Source organism: Penicillium samsonianum, assembly GCF_028829775.1.
Source record: "Penicillium samsonianum strain IBT 33392 chromosome Unknown utg000002l_segment0_segment0, whole genome shotgun sequence".
NCBI lineage: Eukaryota > Fungi > Ascomycota > Eurotiomycetes > Eurotiales > Aspergillaceae > Penicillium > Penicillium samsonianum.
The window spans coordinates 3989951-4011708 of record NW_026643260.1 but is presented as its reverse complement, the minus strand read 5'-3'; the positions used below and the strand labels follow the sequence as shown (position 1 = coordinate 4011708).

Sequence of the window (21758 nt, the reverse complement as noted above, 5' to 3'; positions counted from 1 at the left end):
AGTAGTTCGGGTAAACTCAGCTGGGAATGTCTCCACTCGACATCCACATTACTTGGCAAAATACCTCAGCACATTTGAGTCTTGTTTATAGTAAAATTATAGTTTGCCCCCAAATCATAACCACTAGACATCTTTAGCCAATGGTCTTCAGACACTAATTTCCTTGTGTCAAACGCAGCACCCGCTAGAACATTAGAGCATTTAAAGAACAACAATCCCCCCATAATAGCGAACAATTCAAAATATCCACAAGCTCGATATTTGACGATGGCTATTTCTGAAAATCGGGAACCTCTCCATACTCCCACTGGGAAAGACACAGAGGTACAACACCCTGTTGAGCAGCCTAGTGTGGCACGCATGTATGATTTCTACCTAGGTGGAACCAGCAGTCGTGCCATTGATCGTGATGCTGTGGCCGAAGTGGCTAAAGCGATGCCTGACTGCTTCGACCTTTGCCTTGAAAATCGGTCTTTTCTCCGACGCGCAGTACGCTATATGGCTAGCCAAGGAGTTACCCAATTCGTCGACATTGGCTCCGGTCTTCCCACCGTCAGCAACACCCATGAAATCGCCCAGTCAATCAACCCGGATGCAAAAGTCCTCTATGTCGATATGGACCCCGCAGTCCTTGAGCTTGGACAGAAGCTGCTAGCACCCAACAAATCGACCGCTATCATCTGCGCCGACATTCGAAATCCGCATGAAGTATTCGCTCATCCGGACTTTAATCGATTGATTGATTCCACGAAACCTATCGGCATTTTGATGATGTGCGTTGCATGTTTCTTCACGGAGCCCGAGATTTCGTCTATTATGGGCGATATTCGTTCTGTAATCTGCGAAGACAGTTACGTTGCTGTCACTCATGACACCTTGGATGGCCATAGAAATGAAAAGGAGAAGATCGCTAGGGTTCAAAAGATTTATAGCGAAACACCGATTCCGATATATTTCCGCAATCATGACGAAGTGTCCAAAATATTTGAAGGGCTCCGCCTGGTGGATCCCGGGGTGGTCATGTTGGATGAGTGGCACATTGGTTTGGACCTCCCAGCACCAGCTGCTGTCAGGTGGCTGTATGGTGGGGTTGGGAGAAAACATCAACTCACGAGTCATGCCGTAAATGTAAGTGCTTGACCCGCTTTTGCTTGAGAGATGACTTGAGAATACCTATATGCTAATCAAACCTAGTAAATATCTCCATGTGCGTGACGGTACGGTACTCAGTATCGGCAAAACTTTATCGATGTAACAGCTGAGAATCACACCATGATTATCGTCCACTGATATATTTCTTTGCTAGCATGCCCTAATTACACACGCATATCCTTAGGGAATGTGTCGCGAAATAATTGGGCTTTTGGATTGGATAGGGTGCTTCACTTGTCTTGGTTTAGGTTTCCCTATTTAGTTAGGTTTCCCTACACCGTTATGCAAATGCAAAGGCTTCTTCTACCATAGTTCTCCATTTATCTACGCAAAATGGTTTAGAGTTTGCTACGTGGTTGCTCGTGCACGTATTGAGCCTATCTAATAATTCGCCATAGTGACACAGAGCGGCCAATCTCCCCAATATTATGCAAATTGCGAGTGGTAGGTGAATCCGATATATGAGCTAGACTGAACAAAAAAACCTCTTCGGCCGAAAAGATATCGTTGGTCCTGTAATTAATATCATTCATACCCTTACAAAAACTATTTATATTGTCGAAGTTGTTAACTTCGTGTGGCCATATCTCGGACCGAAAGCCTTCTGCGTTTTCGATGTGACTTCTTAGTTGGAAGGTGAGAGAAATGTAGACGTACAATAACCTCGTGCCCGTGGATGTAGGCTAGGGCCATCGGCAGCCACTACTCGTAGTGCACAGCATCTGGGGAAGCTCCGGCTTCTAGTACATAACGCGCAATCGCTTTCAAGCCTAAAATGAATGTCGTACATATATGGGGCTTAAATTATTAGGAGATACCATCTTAAAGGATTTCTTATATACATAGTACCTGTCTAAGTGGGGCCAGACCCGGGGCAATAACCACTAGCTAACCGTATTTTGCAGATGTATGAAATACAAAGACGCTATTTGCTAAATAATACATACACTCCTACTCCGTGTGACTAGAAAGTAACTTAAACTACTATATATTAGGTGTAAACACGGTCAGTATATCTGAGTAGAAAAGGTCCATAAAAGCGGAAGCCATGCGTTGTCAAACGCCATGCTGCAGACTGTAGAAACACCAAGCTGCCAGCTTGTTTGCGCAATATTGGCTATCGCAGCGCAGGCAAAGATATATTGAACCGCAGCAATGGCAATAGCCAAAAGTTTCGACAGTTTTGGCGTGCTGATGCTGTCCGACTGCTTCTGCAGCATTTGGATTGGACTCTTGTACTCGAAGGCTGGTATGGACGTAATGCCAGGGGTGCCGACTCCCAGCAAAAAGGCCAAAAACGGTCGGCGCAATGATAAGAGGCCAACCTCGACAGTGCTAGGTCGTCCTCCTACAGCTAGTATTGTAGGCAAGAGACCTAAAATTGTTGCCGCTGATGCCACTGGGAAATGAGATAATAGTTAGTTTGGAGTGGTTTGAAAACCATGCGCAAAAAGGGTTTCGTCTACGGGATACGTACTATTAGCCTTCCAAGACTCCAGCGTATTACCCAAAAGGCAGTCAACTACGCTGCCTACGTAGCAACCTTCGTCGTGACACCATGACATTGTCCCTTCTAGGTAGGCTCTGAACATGCCGGCGCATTCATCCTCATTCTGAAGCTTATGCTGCATGCCTTCGCCCCATTGATAATACCAGTGCTGGAAGTGACGTGGAGTTGCCATGGCCAACCGAGCACCAGCAAAGAATGTCAAAGAGAACTAGCAGCGCAATACGATTAGATAACGTGAGGAGTGCTGGCGAGACGCAGGTAAATTGACTTGTGTCTACGGAGTACTCCGTAGTAGAATCAGTTCTGCAGGCAGCACGCTATCGCACATAGATACTTATATCGGGCCATACCTCCCGAACCCCTTTATCTCAGCCGCAAGCCACCTTTTTGAGCGCAAATTGATTGGGTAGCCATGCAGCTACCAAGCTAATTAAAGCAGAAAGGGCTTGGCGATACGTGAAACGCTGACTACCCAATCACTATAATGGATGGTTGGAAATAGATAGATCCATAGTTCGTTTAATTTACACTGGTAGCCGATTCCCTTGGAACTCGTTTAATTCTTTTATAGTCTGAAAACTTGCTGTACAGTCATTTTCGAAATCGCGTCGACAAAAGGGGGGTCACAATTTTATTCGCCCGAGGAATATTCAGCGCCCCATATGGCTTACTTCAACCAAGTTCGAATTGGCGTTGTCCTCGTGTGTTGACCTGCATCTTCTTCGTAGCGCTCATTCGTATGGCGGATCGCAATAGCTCTCGGGCATCCAAACTGTTATAGTACATCCTTTTTATAGAGAAAGGACCATTTCCGAGCCTGCCGTGTAATAGCTCGCTGAGAGTAGATATACTCAAATTACCCCATTTAGATGCTAAACACCTCGTCCCTGTGGGTAGAGCGTGCAGCATAATAAATGCTGCTTTCCTAAGGGTCCTCGCTGATAGTCCGATGGAATACTATTATTTATTCTGGGTATATATCCTTAGTACCTACATACCTTTAGTTGAATATATGATCAAAATAAGGATAAATGGTTAAGCATGTACTTATTTTACCTTTTGTTAGTTAACTCTTTATATGTCGGTCGAGGTGGTCCTGACGCTTGAAGCCCTTGCTTCAGCCATTGACTTTGCATTTGAATTCTCACTCGTTCATATCAAATTGTTGGTCAATAACATCCAAATTATGACCAGGATGAATTCACCATTTTATTCACGCATTTCTCACCATCTAACGGGATTCCAAGCTTGTACAAGTATGGGTTTATTATTCAAATATCATTCAATTCTTTGAGCTTTCTATAAAGTTCTAACCCTTTTCCTAATCCTACCATTCGCAATACATGACTGAGAACACTCCTGTGTAACCATATTGGCATGTTCCCTCATCGCCGTTGCCAGTATACCAAGTAGCATCCCGATATCCATCACACACAAATTTGCCAGCCTTTACTCCATGCTCACCCGTAGGCAGATTCGTTCCTTCGTATCTACACGATTTCCCATAGGCTTTGAAGCCGCTGTCTCCATTGTGAATCCCGGCAAAGGACCCGTCTTTCTTCACAAAGTCGGTAGTTTGTGTCTCAGGACATCCTCTACCACTACCTGCACCCTCATAGATCTCCCATTGAGCTTCCCCATCTACGTTAGTGTGGTAGTAATAAAGGGTGATGCGCTCAGGGTTGCCGCCGCTCGTGGGGGCGGGCCCAGTTGCAGTGGTTGTCGTTGGTCCCAGCCCCTCGATGACGGTCAGAGTCCCCAACATGGAAGAGAGGACTGATTCCCGAGAGATGGCGCTGCTAAGAACCTTATCGGAGTCATCGTACTGTGTTGTGCATGGCCTATTCATGGTGATCGCAACGCCAGGCGCAGGTGTGCCGACGACTTTAGTCGATGATGCGGTTGCAGAGCACCCGGTCGTGGTAGAGCAATCGAAGTCACACCCGGAGCCTGCAACGCAGACTGTAGAACACACTTGCGCTGTTTTAGTGCTGCATTCATTATCATGGTCGCCATCAGATCCACTGCCGCTGCCAGTACCGCCGCTGCTACCGCCGCCGCCAGATGTATTGCTGAATTCAGGTGGGCAGAACATACATGCCCCGTGGCAAAACGGGGCGCAGCCGTGACCGCTGCCCTTGCTGCCTTTGCTGACGGAGGGTGTAGCACTACCCGAGGACCAAGTGGTTGTGGTTGTGCTTATCTTCCGGACCAACTTGAAAGGTGGCTAGCTGAAACCAGAGCCATGGTCGATGCTGGCCTCCAAGCATTCACTGATGCCGAGAATCCCACTGATAGCCAAAAAAGGAAAATTGCCCGGGGTTATCTCTGGAGCTACTTCCACATGAAGATAACAGAGACCGCCAAGGTCGAGGTGGTGAAGGGTGAGTTCTCGCCACTGGTACAACCTTCCAGCTTACCTTGCTGACATCATTTAAGGCAGCATCAAGAAAGTAAAGAACTTTCTGGATGGGACGCCGCACCAGTCGGGCACTCCACATTTCTACTGCGGTGATACATGGCTTATAAAGGAATCCAGAATGGACGCGGCTATGGACATAAATGAAAAAGAGACTATATTGCGTGATGGTCCGGATGGAGTTTCGAATCCTGTTCCAATTGAGGATGTGGAGAATTACCAAGATCACTTATGGTATCTCGACGCCCAAACTCACCAGTGGGTGCGCAATGAGATGGTTCCTTACTGGGCACATGATTTTTTCGAATATGTGTTTGATAGTGACTACGAAGGGAAGACTATGTGCACCGTAGGGGGCATTTTGGCAGGAACGCAAGACGAAACCAAGCCCCCCACGCTGACGTTGTGCCCTTTTGCCTTCGAGAACAAACAGGGTACCGTTGTTCTTGGGGACAGAAAACCCTCAGCAGGCTTGTCAATCATGGATATTATCCCACGAAGCACAACTCTCTACCATGAGCTTCTCCATCTCACTGTTGGTACGCGTGCCACCCTTGATTACACTTGTAAGTTCCCCTGATATGACATCTAGCCTGGCCTGGGCTACCACTAATGGCTTGAAGACTCGTGGTTGAAAATGAAAGATGCACTCAAAAAGCCCGATGCGACACCGAAAGAAAAAGAAGGCGAAGAAATCTGGTATGGGAAGATATACCAGGATATCATGCGCCAAAACCCCGACACAATTACCTTCTTTAGCGTAGGGTACTGGTATTTCATGCAGACCACATGGAACAACGACAAAAACACGCACAAGCGATGGAGTTTCCACACTGGCGCAGGCGAATTCTTGCCAATATAAGGAGACAATGAGAGAGGGGATTGTCTATGGAGCGAAATTGACAAATCTGGTATACAGTGACTGTTCAAGGTTTCCTAAGGCCCTACATACGCCTGTATAGAAAGCGCTTCTAAACTTCAGATTGTTCCACACTTAGTTCTCACTTCTTTCTCGTTGGTTTCGTAGATCTCTATACGGCAGAATATGGTATGATCATGAGAGTCGTAAGGCTAAGTGTATGAGGTGTTTGATAGTAGTCGCTACCAATAGCAATGAAACTTCCACTCTCCCACTAGATCAAATTTCGAACTAAAAACAAAGAGATTCAAACATAAGTGGTTGCCTTGAAATCACAAAACTCTTCCTTCCATTCCAGGGGCCCTACTTTTTCCAGCCTCTCACTGAATCTCTCCATTAGGGATCCGTTGCCGAACCCAGCATTTCTATACTCGGCCTGCTCCGCATTCACCCAGAAATGTAGCAATAGCATTAACTGAGTTTCTTGGCCATGCATGAATTCTGTTTGGGCGGCCCATATCTTTAAAGGAAGACAGTTTTGATGTCGCACGATGCCCCGGAAGGGCCGACCATCCATTCCTACGACCTGTTCGCGCATACCACTTAGTTGCGAAATTTGGGCCTTGTGGGCTTCGGTCACTGGTGTCGGAAAATAGACCCATAACAATTGAACGTATGATTCCAGCAAGGAGCCGAACCAGAAGGAGTCGTTCCTATCATGAAATGTCTCACGAGAGGACACATATTTTATTCCTCTACTATCGAGATTCTCACGATAGAGCTGGGCGGAAGGCGAGCCTATGAATTGCTTCATATCCGACATTCTCGTCCATGCTTTATATAGGAATCAGCGGGCTAGCTTTATCCATTTGATATATGACTCACCTGTTACCAGAAGGATGGTTTCTGGACACCCCTGAACTCTTGCCCACCCAGACCGCTCATGTCCTGGGGCCCGAATCAGTGGCTGAAAATACCCAGCCCATTCGGTATCCAGCTCCTGATCTTTAGTGACTTGGAGCTTGGTCCAGATCAGAATTGCTTGGTCGTTGAGGTCGTCCGATGACCTGTCTATAGTAGGATCCTCGGCCCTCATGGCTGAAGATTTGAGTGGATTTGGATGTGAACAGGAATTTTGGAGTCTAAGTTCGGATTTAAATATGGAGTAGGCAGCCGCTAGTGACAGGGTCTACGCTAAAATGGGATGGGCAAATAGAGAAACAAATTTGATGCAGGAAGGCCTGAATACTCTCATTTAACTAAGCGTAGCGAGGCCCACTTCTATAAAAGCCTACACTTTCTATACTATAGACTCCGAGACTTTTTATACCCATATACTGTTGAATATTCCTTCCTTCTTATCTGGTTATTTCAACACGGTATATCTTATTAATATATTTAGTTAAAAATAATAAACTACCTAGGATATTAAAACCCTAGTTCTAAAAGGGGAAAAGGGGAAAAAAGAAAGTGCATCATCCGTGAATCGAACACGGGCCTCGTCGATGGCAACGACGAATTCTACCACTAGACCAATGATGCTAGTTTGATGTAAGGGACTGGCCTACAGTGCATCAAGAGCAAATCTGTACTACAAGTGCAGGCTATAGGGCGTAGCAAAGTTCCCACTCTCTCCAGCCGCCCCGGTATCCACCAAGCCGAGCCTCTCAGCACTGCCCTGACTCCCTCGGATATGAGAGTTTTCTAGGCACTGCCTCCTGGGTCCCGAAGCCAAAAGTACATGGGGCCAAAGACCTATTGGTTCTTCGGACCTCCAATATGTTTACGTATTCGCTCTCGTTTTCGAGAGGCATCCAGGGTTCTGGCAGCTCATGTGATGGGCAATATGAGGGCTTTCCATGGCATTTGCGCAGCATGGCCAATGTGAAATCTGCCTCCCCTTGCGCCCCGGAGCTTTAGTGGACCTCTTGAAGACATTTGGAATCGTCATAGGTATATTGCATATATTGCACGTGAGAGCTCGGGTTGCCCAGACATGCCCGATCGGAATGTGCAACCGATGTACGAAATAATGCGACGCAAGATTCGAGGAATGCAAATGGAATATTACCTTACATCTACAATTTATGGTCCCCACACTTGAAGTTGCAGCCACTACCACCTTGATACATATGCATATCAACTTGTTCCGGTGAGTTCGCGCCGCAAACAGCCATGACGAGCCTAGCGGCTAATCGGCCCCTCAATTTGCATGGACCAGCGCCCGACCAAAGACTCAGCCTTGGGAAGAGAGGCTTAGAATTATCCAATGATATTCAGTCCTGGCATTTAAGAGGCATTAAAGAGGTAGTTCCACTGCGGAGAAGTGCAGGGAAGTTCTGTTGTTTACCTTTCGAACATTTAAAACCTTTTGGTTTCCCCCCCTTTCTTCATCTCTTCCAAATCAAATCTCAACCTTCGAACATCTAAATACCAAGATCCTCAAAACTACCATAATACTTCAACCATGTCTGTAAACGGAGCAGGCACTAGCAAGGCTCCCGCCCCCCACCGTGGAGGTACACACCAACCTCTGGTCGATGTCCAGCCATTTCACATAAGCGATTTGCAGCCCAAATACGCGCACCAAATCGACCATGATGATGATAACCCCGATGCGCATGGCTGGTACGCTGGCATGAGTGAGTTGCGCCAATCCATATACGCGCTGCGACTCTCGTCCTAACAATACCTCGTTTAGTCCACAGCCTGGGTGAATGTATCGGATTCCTTGGAGCTATCCCCTGCTGCATCTGCTGCCCTAACCCCTTCAAGCCCGTCGAACAGGGTGCAGTCGGTTTGATTTCGCGATTTGGACGGTTAGTGATCCCCTCTCGCCCCTGTCCACTGAATATCACTTGCTGACGATGATTATTCTAGCTTCGAGCGATCGGTCGATCCTGGTCTGGTTAAGATCAACCCGCTCAGCGAACACATCACCACGGTCGATGTCAAGATCCAAATCGTCGAGGTGCCCCGTCAGGTCTGCATGACCAAGGACAATGTCACCCTCAACCTGACCTCCGTCATCTACTACCAAGTGGTCTCTCCTCACAAGACCGCGTTCGGCATCTCGAACGTGAAACAAGCCCTGATCGAGCGTACGCAGACCACATTGCGCCACGTGATCGGCGCACGGGTGCTGCAAGACGTGATCGAGCGCCGCGAGGAGATCGCCCAGTCGACGTCGGAGATTATCGAGGAGGTAGCAGCCGGGTGGGGAGTGAAGGTCGAGTCGATGCTGATCAAGGACATAATCTTCAGCAACGACCTGCAAGACTCGCTCTCGATGGCGGCGCAGTCGAAGCGTATCGGTGAAAGCAAGGTTATTGCCGCGCGCGCCGAGGTCGAATCCGCCAAGTTGATGCGCCAGGCTGCTGATATCCTGTCCTCCGCTCCTGCTATGCAGATTCGCTACCTCGAGGCGATGCAGGCTATGGCCAAGACCGCGAATAGCAAGGTGATTTTCCTGCCTGGATTATCGTCTACCCCAGGACAGACCGAGCAGACGCAGCTTAATGTTGCTGAAAACTTTGGCGAAGGCCCTAGCAAGTACGGCGCTACCTCTCAGGGCGATACTGGACTCCAGCATGCAGTCAACGCCCGCGTTGTCGAAGACATCTAGATGTGATCTTGACGGTTTGCCTCCGTCGTCTCCTTCCCCCCTTATTTAATTGGTCAATTTCTTGCTTGAAGATATGACCCTTCCCCCTTCAGTTTGTGATTTATCTTGCCCTTTCCGGAAAGTGGAGCCTTTGAAGTTGTTCCTCAACAGCTCATTCGTCTGCTCTCCCGGAATTTTGTTGTCTCTGTATTATGGCTGGACGTGATTGGATCCATGACGATACCCACCTTCGTTTGCTGCTATTATTGCAGCTGTTTTAATGTCTCTATGAGTGCTTTGATCCTACTTATTTAGTATACTGCAATGCAATCTTCGCTCTAAGTTATTTCCTTTGTATCTGTAGCATCCTAATATACCCAGGGCCAGTCAGCAACGATAATGAAGCTACAAAAACGCGACTCAGCAGCTGCGGAGAACGTCCGCCTTACAACCACTTAAAATGACTTGTGTCAAAAGGGTTCTGTGCGGACTAAAAGTTTCTAAATTAGTGAATATCCACCTGGGAAGCCTAATAATAATATTCTCAAATTAAGATTGTTATTGTTTTTGAAAATATTGAAAGCTGCTATTCAGTTTCGTGTGCTGTATACTCCAGATGTCCGTACCTTACTATGTGTTCCGTACTCTAACTTCATCTGATTGTTTTAAATGACGTAGCACTGATTTCTGCAGATGGTGTTCCTGATGAGTCTTAGCCGCAGCCAAGACACGGTATTTTCCAGGGTAGCTATTAGATTGGGTAAAAAAACGTGCTGTGAAGACGCTAGCATGTTAGTGGATATTGCGATGCTGATCTTGGGTATTTTCCATGGAGGATTTTCCACAGTTTACTCTAATTGATTAGCAAGATTATTGATGATTGTGATTATTCTATATCCAGGCGATTCATCTTAGTCAAATCCCCCCAAAATAGAGCAATAAATGCAATTTTTGGCCAGGTTTGGGGCTGTGTGAGGGTCTTCAGTGAGAAACTAGCTTCGGATGAGGAAAGTTATAGAATCAGCACTACCGAGAGGAGCTAAGATCAATTTGGAGATTGCGCTACAAATATACATAACGGTGAAAATAAGTCCCCTTTCGATTTGGGGGCCGAATGTTGACTTCGCTTTTCCGACCGCTATACACCTTGCCCTTCTGCAAGACCCTATAGAGCTACCTAACAGATACAGCTTCAAAAATGACGTCTACTATACCGACATTGGTCGCAAGGGCGACGGCCGAATCGACAGGGACGATCACGACGATGCCCATGTCAAGTATCTTCACTGCTCCCGCCTCATGCTCGAAATCGTGGACATTCGAGCCACAGGTTGCAAACAATGTCCCAAATGGTCTCTTAATACAAAATGCCGTCGTGAACGACAATGCCGATCCTGCGTGTTTCCCTTCCGGGTACAGTCAATATGGAAGAGTTCGAGCAACTATCGCCTATAGCCCAGGCTATTGTCCAGGTGGATACACCTCGGCCGATTTAGTGATTCACAATCCGGCGACCACTGCCATATGCTGTCCCTCGTAAGTAGAAAAAAAGCTCATTCTGGTTTCCAGCTCGGATATTGACTTCGAGGCACTAGTAACTTCTCCTACTACGAGGAACCAAGGGACTCCACAACGACATTCGCCGGATGTCTAAGCAATTTCCCTAGTTCATCATCTACAATTGTCACCGTCCGCCAGGTCGACCAGGAGAGCACACAGGTCTCCGGCCCCGTCACGATGTGGGCGCAAGCAATCCAAATCCAGCTGCAAGCTTCAGACAAAAGCCTATTTGTCTCCGCAACTACGACTGAATCGTCCGACACGAAAATGTCATCAGGCCAGACCAGCACAACCTCTTCAACACAGACCGGCCCAACCATCCCAGCAGTACCAACAGTTCCTTCTGTCCCAGCTCTCTCGAACGAAGGCGCGACAGAGACAAGCGGTCTGTCAACAGGGGCAAGAATTGGCGTTGGCGTCGGTGTCGGCGCAGCAGGACTCATTATAATCGCCGCTCTAGCATTTTGGTTATTCCGCCGGCGCCAGAACAAAGGACAGAAGAATCTGCCTGACACATCATCTTCATTCGGAGGGAGTCACCCAGAAGCCAGCGAGCTTGGTGGGAGCACTCAATTCGTTGCAAACCCGTCATACCAACACCCAGAGCATGGAGCACCAAGCGAGCTTGGTGGGAGCTCGCAGGCGGGAGCGTCTAGCATTGTGGCGAACACGCGGACGACTGGTCCTTCTGAACTACATGCGGGAGTTCCAGGCCCGAAGTTCGTACATGAACTTGGTGCTTAGATTTTCTTTGCTTCTTGTGTTGCAAAATCAGAATTATACCCACACTCCTCGCTCGGCTCTCGGTCCCTGCAATACCTGGCAGATACGAGTCTATGAAATTGAGGCTTAAAGGCTTTTGTATAAATAGGGGCATGCTATTTCCATTGGAGGACTTGGATGCTGGGATCGATGAGCAGCGATATGAAGTCTCGGCTTGGGTTTGTCGAGTCTTATATCAGTATATATGGTCTCCCCTGCATGACGGGGCTTGTTTGAGGGTACAAGGCCTCTGTCGGATGTAAATATAGCTCAGCTGCAGAGATAATACATTATGATCACTCTTTCCAACTTTTAATAATGCTTATTTCACGTAGATTTAGGCTTATTTCTTTTTACCTCTGGGATTACACCCTCCATCCCCCCGACCCCACCCTGGGGTAGGTACGGAGTACATTGGTATCTGTTGAGAAGAAGCCGAGTCATGCATCATGCCTTAAACTGTCGAATCCAGTGTAAACAGCTCAGCAAGCAGCCCAAAAAAAATTCGGCCTGGCAGCGTTCTTGGGGCCATTGCGTTCCTGGTCATTGTTTATTTTCCTTTTGTGAGATGGAAAAAGAGAAAAATGGAGAGAGAGAATGAAGCGGGAGAATTGGCGATAAGTCTTCGCCCGGTTTCTCGTCCTCAAGAGCTCGAGAATCACATTCAGAGCGTTGCACATGAGAAGGTAACCGGCCCTCAGGATATTAGGGCCAAACTAGCAAGTGAGCCGGTGAGACGAATAGGGGATTAAAATAGGGAACAAAAAAGTAAGATATGTAGAAATACATGTAACTATTGGTTGATCTCTTTTGTTTATGCTGTATAGATCTGAAAACGAAAAGCGGCCAGGAACTATACCTAAAATGGCATAACACCATACCTAATGAGGAAAGGAGAAGGCGGTGGGGCGTGGAGATATCGACCCTCCCCGCGGAGGCCAGCTCTCTGTTCAAGCGTGAATTGACCTCGAGACAGATTGCCAAAGCTCCACAATCAGAGCTTTACGCAAATGACATCACAAACCTACAGCTCGTCAACTCGAGCTGGCGTCAAGCCGCCAAACCAACCCACTGCATCGCCTAACTTCGCCGACCCGAACTTCGACCCAGCCGACTTCCTCAATGACTCTCTATCACCGCTGACTGTGGCATCATCACAACTCAATGCCTCTCGGTCACTCGGCTCTGTGCCCCTGACAGAGCTGTCTGCGCAGGTCCAGTCCCTCCTCTCCCAGATTAGCGCCCAAAATATCCGTCTCTCGAGCACATTATCCCAACTCACCGACGAAATCCTCCGAAGCGGTGGACGACTAGCCTACGAAGTCGAAGTCCTACGAGGCGAGACAATCGGGCTATCCGAAACCCTAACTGAAGTCCTACGCGACGACATAACAAAGTTCGTCCCGGACCCGTCACCAGAAGACGGGCGTAAGACCGAACAAGCAGAAGAGGATGCGCCAACAAACGAGGACGAGTCGGCAGCAAGCCCAGACACCAAGAACAAACCCGCCGTCCCGACAGACCCAGAATACATAACAAATCTCCGCACCCTGAACCAAGTGCGATCGCGCCTAGAAGACGTTGTACAGACCTTCGGCGACGCAATGAGCTGGCCGTTACCCCCATCCGAGATCTCGTTCTCATCATCCTTCATCTCAGTCTCAGGACCAGACCTCGGGCCCGAAGGCCAAGACCGCGAAGAAAAGGGCCAAGAAATGATGAAGAAGCTACGCACAGAAGTGAGCGAGCTACTCGACAGCGAGGGCGGAGGATACGCCGGACTGGACGCTGCCAACCGCCGCGTTGAAGCTCTGCGGACGCTGGCGACTGTGTGGAATGCATCGGCCGAGGAAAAAGCCCGTAATCGGTTCGTGGATAGCCTGGCGAATATCGTGGAGGATCGACGGCGCGCCTTGGATCAGCAGCAGGATCAGAACCAGCGAACACAGTCTAAGTCTAGGTCTGAGGCTCGGCGCGATAGTGACAGTGGGGCACCGGCTGGTGGGCTGTTCCGGAATTTACAACGTTTGAGAGAGGAAATCTACTTGGAGTGAGACATTGGGGTGTACATGGTTCTGGGATGTCTGTTGAGCTGGTTCTCTACATGGAGACTTGGACCTAGCTGTATAGTATTTTGCATATTCATAATCAATCTCTCATTTTCTGCAAATACTAGTAGTGATCTCGGGCCATGGAGGATTTGGGCTGCTTGGACTGTCTCATAGTTTCACCTGAAAACCCGACGGCATTTCAGCGGTTTCAGGTAGCGAATGAAGTCTTCGTTGAGGGCGTCTTTGTGGCCTTTCGTACTCTCGAGTGTGATGATGGCTCGAATATTATGGAAGTCGGCGGTCATCAACGTTGAGCTCGATGTGACAATATCGTAGGTATTGAGATTCTCGTATCCATTAGCACGCGCCACATCTCCTCCCAGCCACTTGGCTGCGACAACGTCCTAGCTCCGGCACCCCTTTACCAGGTAGTAGTAGTGCTCTAGGAACGCTCTAACTATTCGAGATAGGGTGACGAAGCCGATCCAGGTAAAGGTATATGGTCGGCGTCCATCGTGTCAAATAATCATAAAGCCATCGCTCTCGTCCCAAGTGAACTCGCCATAGCTCAGAAACTTTGAAAGCCGACGTAACCAGGTCAACGTTCGGAGCTGGCTTACCAGCGCTAACTGGCTTGACTATGTCTAACACGAACGGTTAGCTGGACAGACGGTAACGAGCGAGGATGGATTCTCACCGATGACTGAGTCGAAGAAGCGCATCAGCTCCTCACCTGTAAAGAGAACAGTAGGAGCAAGGTTGATTTGGCAGGTCCCTACCTAGGTACGTAGTTTTGATGTCTTCGACCGGTTACGCAATGTGAGATTGAGCATAACTAAAAAGATGTATAGTCTATTCACAGGCTACGTAGATACTATTTTCAAGGCCCTTTTTAGGAATATTGATCGATATATGGAGTAGTAGGTGTAAGGATATATATTTCTCAAAGACTAATCGTTGTTTAATACAGGTGAATGTGTTCTTTATAATGGTATAAGCGACATCCATAGATATCCAGATGCAAAATCGCATATTCTCATAGACTCTAAATATGATCTGGATGCTAAACAAACTGGAAGACAATAGAGCTGAGACATGTGAAGCTTGAATGTAAGGGGTCTAGGGGTCTAAGGGGTCCACGAGGTGACGAAGTGACGGAGTGACGGGGGTGCCACCGGAAACGTTGCGCCGATCGCAGCCTCTCTCTCTCTCCACCTCCAAAGCGATTGCGTATGTCCCGGGTTCCTTTTGGTTCCTGACATCTTACAATGTTCCATATTGCTTTACCTAGTATCTGATTCGACTTTATTATTGCATGATGGCGTCGGAGGACGCGCCACTACACTTTCAAGATGCCAAGTCGACTCCGATGCTGTGGCACGTCTTCAACCGTCGGTCACGGTCAAACCGGGTTAAAACAATTGGCTTGTCAGTAATTGCATTGTTCTTCTTCTTTCTTATGCTACAGTCTTCTTCAACGGTAAGGATCGCTTCCTACTCCACAGACATGCTGTGATTGCTAGGCCTAAAACAAAGAAGCTGACAACCTGCCTAGCGAGTCGATCCGGACTTTTGGACCAAGTTTCCCTCTCGCCATCCTTTCCCCCAGCGCCCAGAAGACGCCCAGGTCCTCCTCCCTCCCCGCACCGATATTAATGTCAACGATACCCTCCCCCACAATCTGGACAAACCCAACCCGCGCTTGCATGTCTTAGTCCCAGCCTCGCAGGGCTCGCGCGGAGTCTGCCGAACGCTCACGTCGGCTATGATCCTTGGATACCCACCGCCGACATTAATCGGTTACGGGCATGACTCTCCCGGAGCGACCGAGGCCGAGCGCATGGTGGACCGGATCACGCGCGTGCGCAATTACCTCCGAGACAGCAAAACCGTGCATGACCGCGACTTCGTGCTTATGGTGGATGGCGCAGACAGCTTCTTCCAATTGCCGCCGAAGATCCTAGTGGAGCGGTTCCAGGCTATCATAAGGGCGAACAACCGAAAGCTGCGGGCCAAGTTTGGGTTCGCAGAAGTGGAGGGCCAAAAGGCTGGGGCTGCGCCTGAGATGGTACAGAAATACACCCAGCGCGTTCTTTTTGGTGCAAGCAAGATGTGCTTCCCCGGGTTGCTGGACGATCCCGGTTGTGTATCTGTTCCCGAATCAACTCTACCTCCTGATGTGTATGGCTGGAAGACTGATGTCTACCCGGATGGATCTCTGAACCGACCCCGGTGGCTGAACCCCGGAGCGGTCATTGGTCAGGCTGCGGATCTGCGTCTGATCTACGATGAGGTCCTGCGGCTAGTTGAGTTGCGCTCGAACAAGTCTGGAGATTACCAGGCTCTGACGCAGATGTACGGAAGACAAGAGGTGGCCAGAGAACTGGAGCGGCGGCGAACAGCCAACGACTTCAAAGAGTTGCTCTACCGGATGGTGGGCATCTCGGATGCAGCAAACATCACCGGAATCAACCTCCGGCTGGAGACAGGTCACCGTTACGAGTACGGTATTGGCGTCGACTTCGAGTCACAACTCTTCTTCAACCAGATCATGTCCCGCAGGGATGTCGAGTGGGTTAAGTACGGCAACATCACGAAGATGTCCGCTTTACAGATGGAACACGGCGTCCCGCGCGAACACCGTCTCCTCCTACCGCAGGATATCGCAGCACTCCCCAACCCATTCATCCAGTCCCGCTTCGCAAAAGAATCAACCCAGCGACCAGTATGGAATGCCACGCTTGACAAACTCCCGAACCCGCGCGAACGCACCTGGCACAACATCTCGCTTATGACGAATGCCCACTCCGCCTCGGTGCCGGTAATCGCCCATCTCAACGGCGACCCCAAACTCCGCAACACCTGGTGGGAGAATATGTGGTTTTTCCCATGGGGACGCGCCCTACTGCGGAAATATGTCCGCGACTCACACGGGTTCGACGCTGCACAGTCATCGCTACTGGGCGGGCAAAACTGGTTGGAGGTGCGCGGAGGCCGAGGTGGGGTTTGGACCGATCACGCAAACTGGATCACTCTTTCTGAGGTTTGCAATGGTCAAGAAAGAGATCTCTTTGATGATGACCTCGGACCATGGGATAAGGAAAATGATGACCCAGATGATCCGGTTTACAACCAGTATGGAAGTCTCATTGCTGGGAAGGAAGAGAAATCCGACTAAAGCTGGACTTTGAGTTGTTATGCTCCCCCTGTTCCTCACTATACCATTCTCAACGGATCGATGGGCTGCCGGGTTATTGAGACATCCCGTCCAGCTCACCGTCCCACCAAGCCACCTGCTCTCCGCTATATCTCCACGCCGAGGTCTAAGCTTATCAAGTTCTGGACATTATCCGAATTTTGGAGTTTGGATGGTTTTTGTCTTTTTGCATGACCGGCATGATTGGATAAGCCGTTACTATGATGGCGTGGCCGGATTCACAAATGAATTCAGATTTATTCTTATGTCGAAGTTGGGGATTCTTTCGACAGTTATTGGGAATAGCTGTACATTATCGGGACTGGCTTTGTATGATACCACAATAGATGGAACTTTGGAAGAAGCCCTTTGGTGAGGCTGGCGTATATAGAACGCAGCAGAATGAACAAGTTGGAAGTAAGCCTTCCTCTCTCTTCCTCTACCTATCCGTTCACCTTTTATAAATGCACGCGGATTCTTTCCCCTAGCGGATATAAGCGCTGAAAGCTAAGGGGAAGATAAGATGATGTATTATCTCTATCTGACGACGGCCGTCTATGTGGGGGTCATATGACCCTAGTCACATAGTGATATCTGCCTACTCCTAGAGAATCGGTCGTCCTCGAGCGAGGGGCCAACCGTCGTAGGCTAAATACATGCAAGTTAAAAGCGCTTCCGTCGAACGACGGTGGCTGAATATAAAGCAAAGGGCATAAAAGCGCTTCCGTCAAATGAGGGTGGCTGAATATAAAGCAAAGGGCACTTCCGTCGAAGAACGGTGGCCAGACATGAAATAATAAAATACGAAGCAAAAGGGTATCCGACGGTGGTGGAACTGGACAAAAGCTAGTATTCAACGTCATTATTTTGACACAAGAAAACCAAGCAAAAAGCAACTCGAAAAACTGATTCCTAACCTTATCCCCAGATTCTTTCGCCAAATCTTAACTGAACTGAATCTTTAGCTACGCCACTCTCTCATAATGGTGTGAAGCGGCAGAAGATCACCATCCTTCCCATACATTGCACTCTCCCTCTATCCCACCAAACCATTCCGTGTAGTCCTTCTTATGCCTTTTGACAGGTGAATAGTCCTCAGGATTTATTTCAAACCTTGCGACTACACCTCTGTGTCGGTGAAGGTAATAACGCCAACTTCCCGGCATATCAGCACATAGCTTGACAAGGAAATGAAAAGGTCTGCGTGAATTTAAGAATATCACTCCCTGAAAACTTGGAGGTACTCCTGCCTCGCTTTCTTTGTTCTCAAGGAGCATAAAATAGCCCAGTCGTGCAAGTGTTGTGTTCGGTTGACAGCGATAAAAACCTTTGGCTTTAAACTGTTTTTGCCTTTCATGTTCTACTTTTCTCGAAGCGCCAGCTTTCGCACCTGAATGGGGCTCTGTAATGCCCACGTCTTGTGAATATGTCAATTTGGTATATCTCGGTGTTCCACCGGAATATCGGGGTATTATATTCTTAATCACAACTTTGGAGTTTTCATCATCATCAGATTCATCAAGTCCTGCAACTGCAAAGTCAAAATTGATCTTCCGGCACCGGACGTCTTCGTGCCTTGTGTCATGGCGGATCTGGATAATGACTGCGCATTTTTCTTCGGCCTCGTCCAAATAATGTATTCCTCCAAGGCTGACGGATATCCAGGAGTCGGAATCCTTTGCGTCAGCCTGGAGAAGGAGCTTTGGAAGGGGTTTTTCGGTACCTCTCGGGATATTTATACGTAATTTTTCCAAAGAATCCGTTACAGAGTTGGCGGACTTCCAATCGTCTTCCACCTCCTTTAGTGGATCGACAGCGGTATTCATGCTGGGTAATGCAGCCGCAGACGGGGCCATTTTGGATCTTGCTTCCTTGGCCGCATTAGAAGATCCTTTGGGATGCTTAAGCCTCCGATATTTTAGTAGCTTCTGCCTCTGTTGGTTTGACGTGGCACGGGCAGCTCTGGAAGTTCTGGAATACTTGTTCCCAGAAGGCGCATAGGCAGCAGCATGCATCATACCTCCCCGCCCAGCTCGTTTGTTTTTTGAGTAGCTTCTTGTCTTACGACGAGTGGAAGAACCAGACTCCAATATTGCTCTTGATTGATTTGCAAGGCTTTGCGGCATATAGTCGGTCAATCGGCGGGCACTCTTTTGCCTTGTCAGCCACTGCCCACTGCGTGCAATGCTCGTAGGTTGCAAATCCGTTCCCAGTGTGTCCGGAACAATGGGATTTGAGCGTTTCTGCGGCCTCGATCCTCAACTCCCAGAATACAGTCAGGACTCTGAATTAATATGCAACGTTGGGGTTTCAAAACACTTATCCATACCGGAGACACCTGACTCGATTGTTCCTTCAAACTCCATAACGTATTTCTTAATATTGTTTGACCAAGGATTGGGGTAACTTGTTGAACAGAGTGTCCAAGAAGGAGCGAGAAAGAGTAATTTTTCTATAGAAAGAATTGACAGCGTACTGTGATTTTTGCGGAATGTGCCAGGAATTCATTCTTCTCGTATCTTCTGATATGATACTTACACCTGTCGTGGTCTAGAAGGATCGATCCTAGCTTTAAGTCAAACGTAGGTTCTTGCTGTTATCACCCGACCTTGCAATGAGTTCATTTTAACCGTAAGTAATTGAAGGTACAGTATTTCTTCAACGTCTAGTGGCACGACAGAAGTAGCTCATTGTGTCGATCTAGACACGTAGGAATACCTTTTTGGCTGTATATTTCCGTTTGCAGCAGTAAGTGACTGTCACATGGTGATTACTAAACTGGGCGAGGCTCGATCTAGGCCAATCGAAACTAAGCGTGTCGTCATTTAAAAGTGATGTTTGTTGACGGCGGCAGCACTCCCTTCCCTGCGTCCATCACCAACTCTGAGCGAATCGACGAATCAACTGGGATTATGTCAAGTCAATTTACGTGCATAATCCGGTTCCCTTTGTTTTCGAGTTTTCGAGTTGTCGAGGTATAGTAACAGGAGGCACAGTCTCGAGTTCATGGTCGACAACATTCTCCAGATTGCAGATAAGCTGGACGTTTTTGACGTCCAGAGAGGAGGTTGTGAGCATGTTTTTGGATGTGATTCCCTCCATGAGAATGTTAGGAATTTTGGCTGGGCTATACTGTATGGCGACAAGTGATGGTTATTGCCTACCTAGGTATGTATGTATGATCATATAATGACTGCTTGGCTCGGCACCGCTTCAAATGCTAAAGTTATTTTTGTCAGAGACATGCTTTAACTTTATCTACTATTCCTAATGCCATCAAGAAATATGCTCTTGTTTCTAATTTTATTTTAGGTCTTCCAAGGTTGTATGTCAGGGCTACATTCTACAGCTAGATCATCGTGACATCAATTTTCGAACGAAATATACCTATAGTTCCAGAATGCCTGATTAGTTGTGCTAGCCAAAGCGCTACATGGTTTATAGAACAGTATATCAAAACAAGAAGAACCGGCAACAACCAACTAGATGGCCTAAGAAATATTTTCGCCGGTACTGCATTCGCTGTGGTGAAATACGACTTTGAGTTGAGCCAGACTTGATGAACGTATGATACCAGATGTAGTGTAAAATAATTGGGGAATGCTTGATGGATGTACACTAAACGACTGGAAGGTTGCCGAAATTGCCTCAGGCGGGCCCCGCGGCTGAGTAACGATCTTTGCCTCCTGAGGTCCCGAGGTCAGAATGTCCTCGACGTCAACACTCAAACTTGACCAAACTTGACCAAATTGACCAAAATTGACCAAAATTGAGACATGATGGATTCCAACGAGAAAGAGGTATGTTTGAGATAACCCCTTTATATTTTTATACTAACAACAAAGAAGAAAAAGATTGTCAGCGCAGAGGAGTATCAACAAGCTCGAATGGATCTCCTCCAACAAGAAAAAGCAGCCACACAGTTATTGCAAAGACTAGCTGCCTCGCGTCGGGAACTCCCTATGGTCCAAGTATCCAACCCGGACCAATTCAAATTCGACACTCCGGACGGGGAAAAGAGTCTGGGAGACCTCTTTGACAACCGCAAGCAACTGATAATCTACCACTTCATGCTCGGCCCGGGTGAACATCGCGGGTGTGTAGGATGTTCCTTTTGCATGGATCATATTCCCGATCTCAGTCATCTGCGGAGCCGGGACACCTCGTTTGTGGCTGTCGCGACTGCGCCGTTATCCGAGATCAGTAAGTACAAAGAGCAGATGGGATGGAAGTTTCCTTTTTACAGCTCTGCCAAAACTCATCAAGCGTGGCAGGAAGCTGAAGAAAGGGGTGAGATTATTACTTGGAAGCCTGGGAATGGGTATTTTGGTCTGAGCGTTTTCAAAAAACATGATGATTGCGTGTTTCATACCTATGATACTACATCCCGGGGGATGGAAATTATCCTATCGACATATCATTTGTTGGATATGACGCCGATGGGTCGACAGGAGGTTGGGAATGGGATGAATAATTTCAGGCTTCATGATGAATACTGAGATGAAGTGTAAAACGAAAAAGATTGATCCTATATCAAATAAACCACAGTGTTGGCACATCTATTCCACGGAGCACTCTGATTGGTCTGTGGCTGATGCAGGGGTTTAGGTAACGTGGTTAAAATCATCTCGACTCTGCCGATTAC

The 21758-nt window shown here is 48.0% G+C and overlaps 12 protein-coding genes across 12 annotated transcripts; 7 read left to right on the top strand and 5 right to left on the bottom strand.

Moving 5' to 3' along the window:
* Positions 1-267: 267 nt before the first annotated feature.
* On the top strand, positions 268-1197 carry N7471_003409 (uncharacterized protein; the record flags this gene model as incomplete). Its single annotated transcript, XM_057276129.1, has 2 exons — positions 268-1128; positions 1195-1197. 2 exons carry the CDS (start codon positions 268-270, stop codon positions 1195-1197), a joined length of 864 nt encoding a protein of 287 aa, XP_057140767.1.
* A 962-nt stretch (positions 1198-2159) lies between these two features.
* On the bottom strand, positions 2160-2834 carry N7471_003408 (uncharacterized protein; the record flags this gene model as incomplete). Its single annotated transcript, XM_057276128.1, has 2 exons — positions 2160-2551; positions 2630-2834. 2 exons carry the CDS (start codon positions 2832-2834, stop codon positions 2160-2162), a joined length of 597 nt encoding a protein of 198 aa, XP_057140766.1.
* A 1155-nt stretch (positions 2835-3989) lies between these two features.
* On the bottom strand, positions 3990-4511 carry N7471_003407 (uncharacterized protein; the record flags this gene model as incomplete). The annotated part of the gene is made up of 1 exon (XM_057276127.1): positions 3990-4511. The coding sequence occupies one exon, from the start codon at positions 4509-4511 to the stop codon at positions 3990-3992; it is 522 nt and encodes a 173-aa protein (XP_057140765.1).
* Positions 4512-4667: 156 nt separating this feature from the next.
* On the top strand, positions 4668-5943 carry N7471_003406 (uncharacterized protein; the record flags this gene model as incomplete). The annotated part of the gene is made up of 3 exons (XM_057276126.1): positions 4668-5046; positions 5102-5647; positions 5705-5943. 3 exons carry the CDS (start codon positions 4668-4670, stop codon positions 5941-5943), a joined length of 1164 nt encoding a protein of 387 aa, XP_057140764.1.
* Positions 5944-6247: 304 nt separating this feature from the next.
* N7471_003405 (Dimeric alpha-beta barrel) lies at positions 6248-7036 on the bottom strand (the record flags this gene model as incomplete). Its single annotated transcript, XM_057276125.1, has 2 exons — positions 6248-6774; positions 6826-7036. The coding sequence occupies 2 exons, from the start codon at positions 7034-7036 to the stop codon at positions 6248-6250; spliced, it is 738 nt and encodes a 245-aa protein (XP_057140763.1).
* A 1371-nt stretch (positions 7037-8407) lies between these two features.
* On the top strand, positions 8408-9565 carry N7471_003404 (slipin family protein; the record flags this gene model as incomplete). The annotated part of the gene is made up of 3 exons (XM_057276124.1): positions 8408-8582; positions 8642-8759; positions 8821-9565. 3 exons carry the CDS (start codon positions 8408-8410, stop codon positions 9563-9565), a joined length of 1038 nt encoding a protein of 345 aa, XP_057140762.1.
* Positions 9566-10742: 1177 nt separating this feature from the next.
* N7471_003403 (uncharacterized protein) lies at positions 10743-11848 on the top strand (the record flags this gene model as incomplete). The annotated part of the gene is made up of 2 exons (XM_057276123.1): positions 10743-11080; positions 11140-11848. 2 exons carry the CDS (start codon positions 10743-10745, stop codon positions 11846-11848), a joined length of 1047 nt encoding a protein of 348 aa, XP_057140761.1.
* A 1028-nt stretch (positions 11849-12876) lies between these two features.
* On the top strand, positions 12877-13920 carry N7471_003402 (uncharacterized protein; the record flags this gene model as incomplete). Its single annotated transcript, XM_057276122.1, has 1 exon — positions 12877-13920. The coding sequence occupies one exon, from the start codon at positions 12877-12879 to the stop codon at positions 13918-13920; it is 1044 nt and encodes a 347-aa protein (XP_057140760.1).
* A 1221-nt stretch (positions 13921-15141) lies between these two features.
* N7471_003401 (glycosyltransferase domain-containing protein) lies at positions 15142-17547 on the top strand. Its single transcript, XM_057276121.1, has 2 exons — positions 15142-15397; positions 15473-17547. The coding sequence occupies exons 1-2, from the start codon at positions 15233-15235 to the stop codon at positions 17093-17095; spliced, it is 1788 nt and encodes a 595-aa protein (XP_057140759.1). The 5' UTR covers positions 15142-15232; the 3' UTR covers positions 17096-17547.
* Positions 17548-18473: 926 nt separating this feature from the next.
* N7471_003400 (uncharacterized protein) lies at positions 18474-18969 on the bottom strand (the record flags this gene model as incomplete). The annotated part of the gene is made up of 2 exons (XM_057276120.1): positions 18474-18530; positions 18601-18969. The coding sequence occupies 2 exons, from the start codon at positions 18967-18969 to the stop codon at positions 18474-18476; spliced, it is 426 nt and encodes a 141-aa protein (XP_057140758.1).
* Positions 18970-19174: 205 nt separating this feature from the next.
* Positions 19175-19479, bottom strand: N7471_003399 (uncharacterized protein; the record flags this gene model as incomplete). The annotated part of the gene is made up of 2 exons (XM_057276119.1): positions 19175-19397; positions 19433-19479. 2 exons carry the CDS (start codon positions 19477-19479, stop codon positions 19175-19177), a joined length of 270 nt encoding a protein of 89 aa, XP_057140757.1.
* A 1373-nt stretch (positions 19480-20852) lies between these two features.
* On the top strand, positions 20853-21448 carry N7471_003398 (uncharacterized protein; the record flags this gene model as incomplete). The annotated part of the gene is made up of 4 exons (XM_057276118.1): positions 20853-20913; positions 20959-21209; positions 21255-21316; positions 21360-21448. The coding sequence occupies exons 1-4, from the start codon at positions 20890-20892 to the stop codon at positions 21446-21448; spliced, it is 426 nt and encodes a 141-aa protein (XP_057140756.1). The 5' UTR covers positions 20853-20889.
* Between the last annotated feature and the right edge of the window lie 310 nt (positions 21449-21758).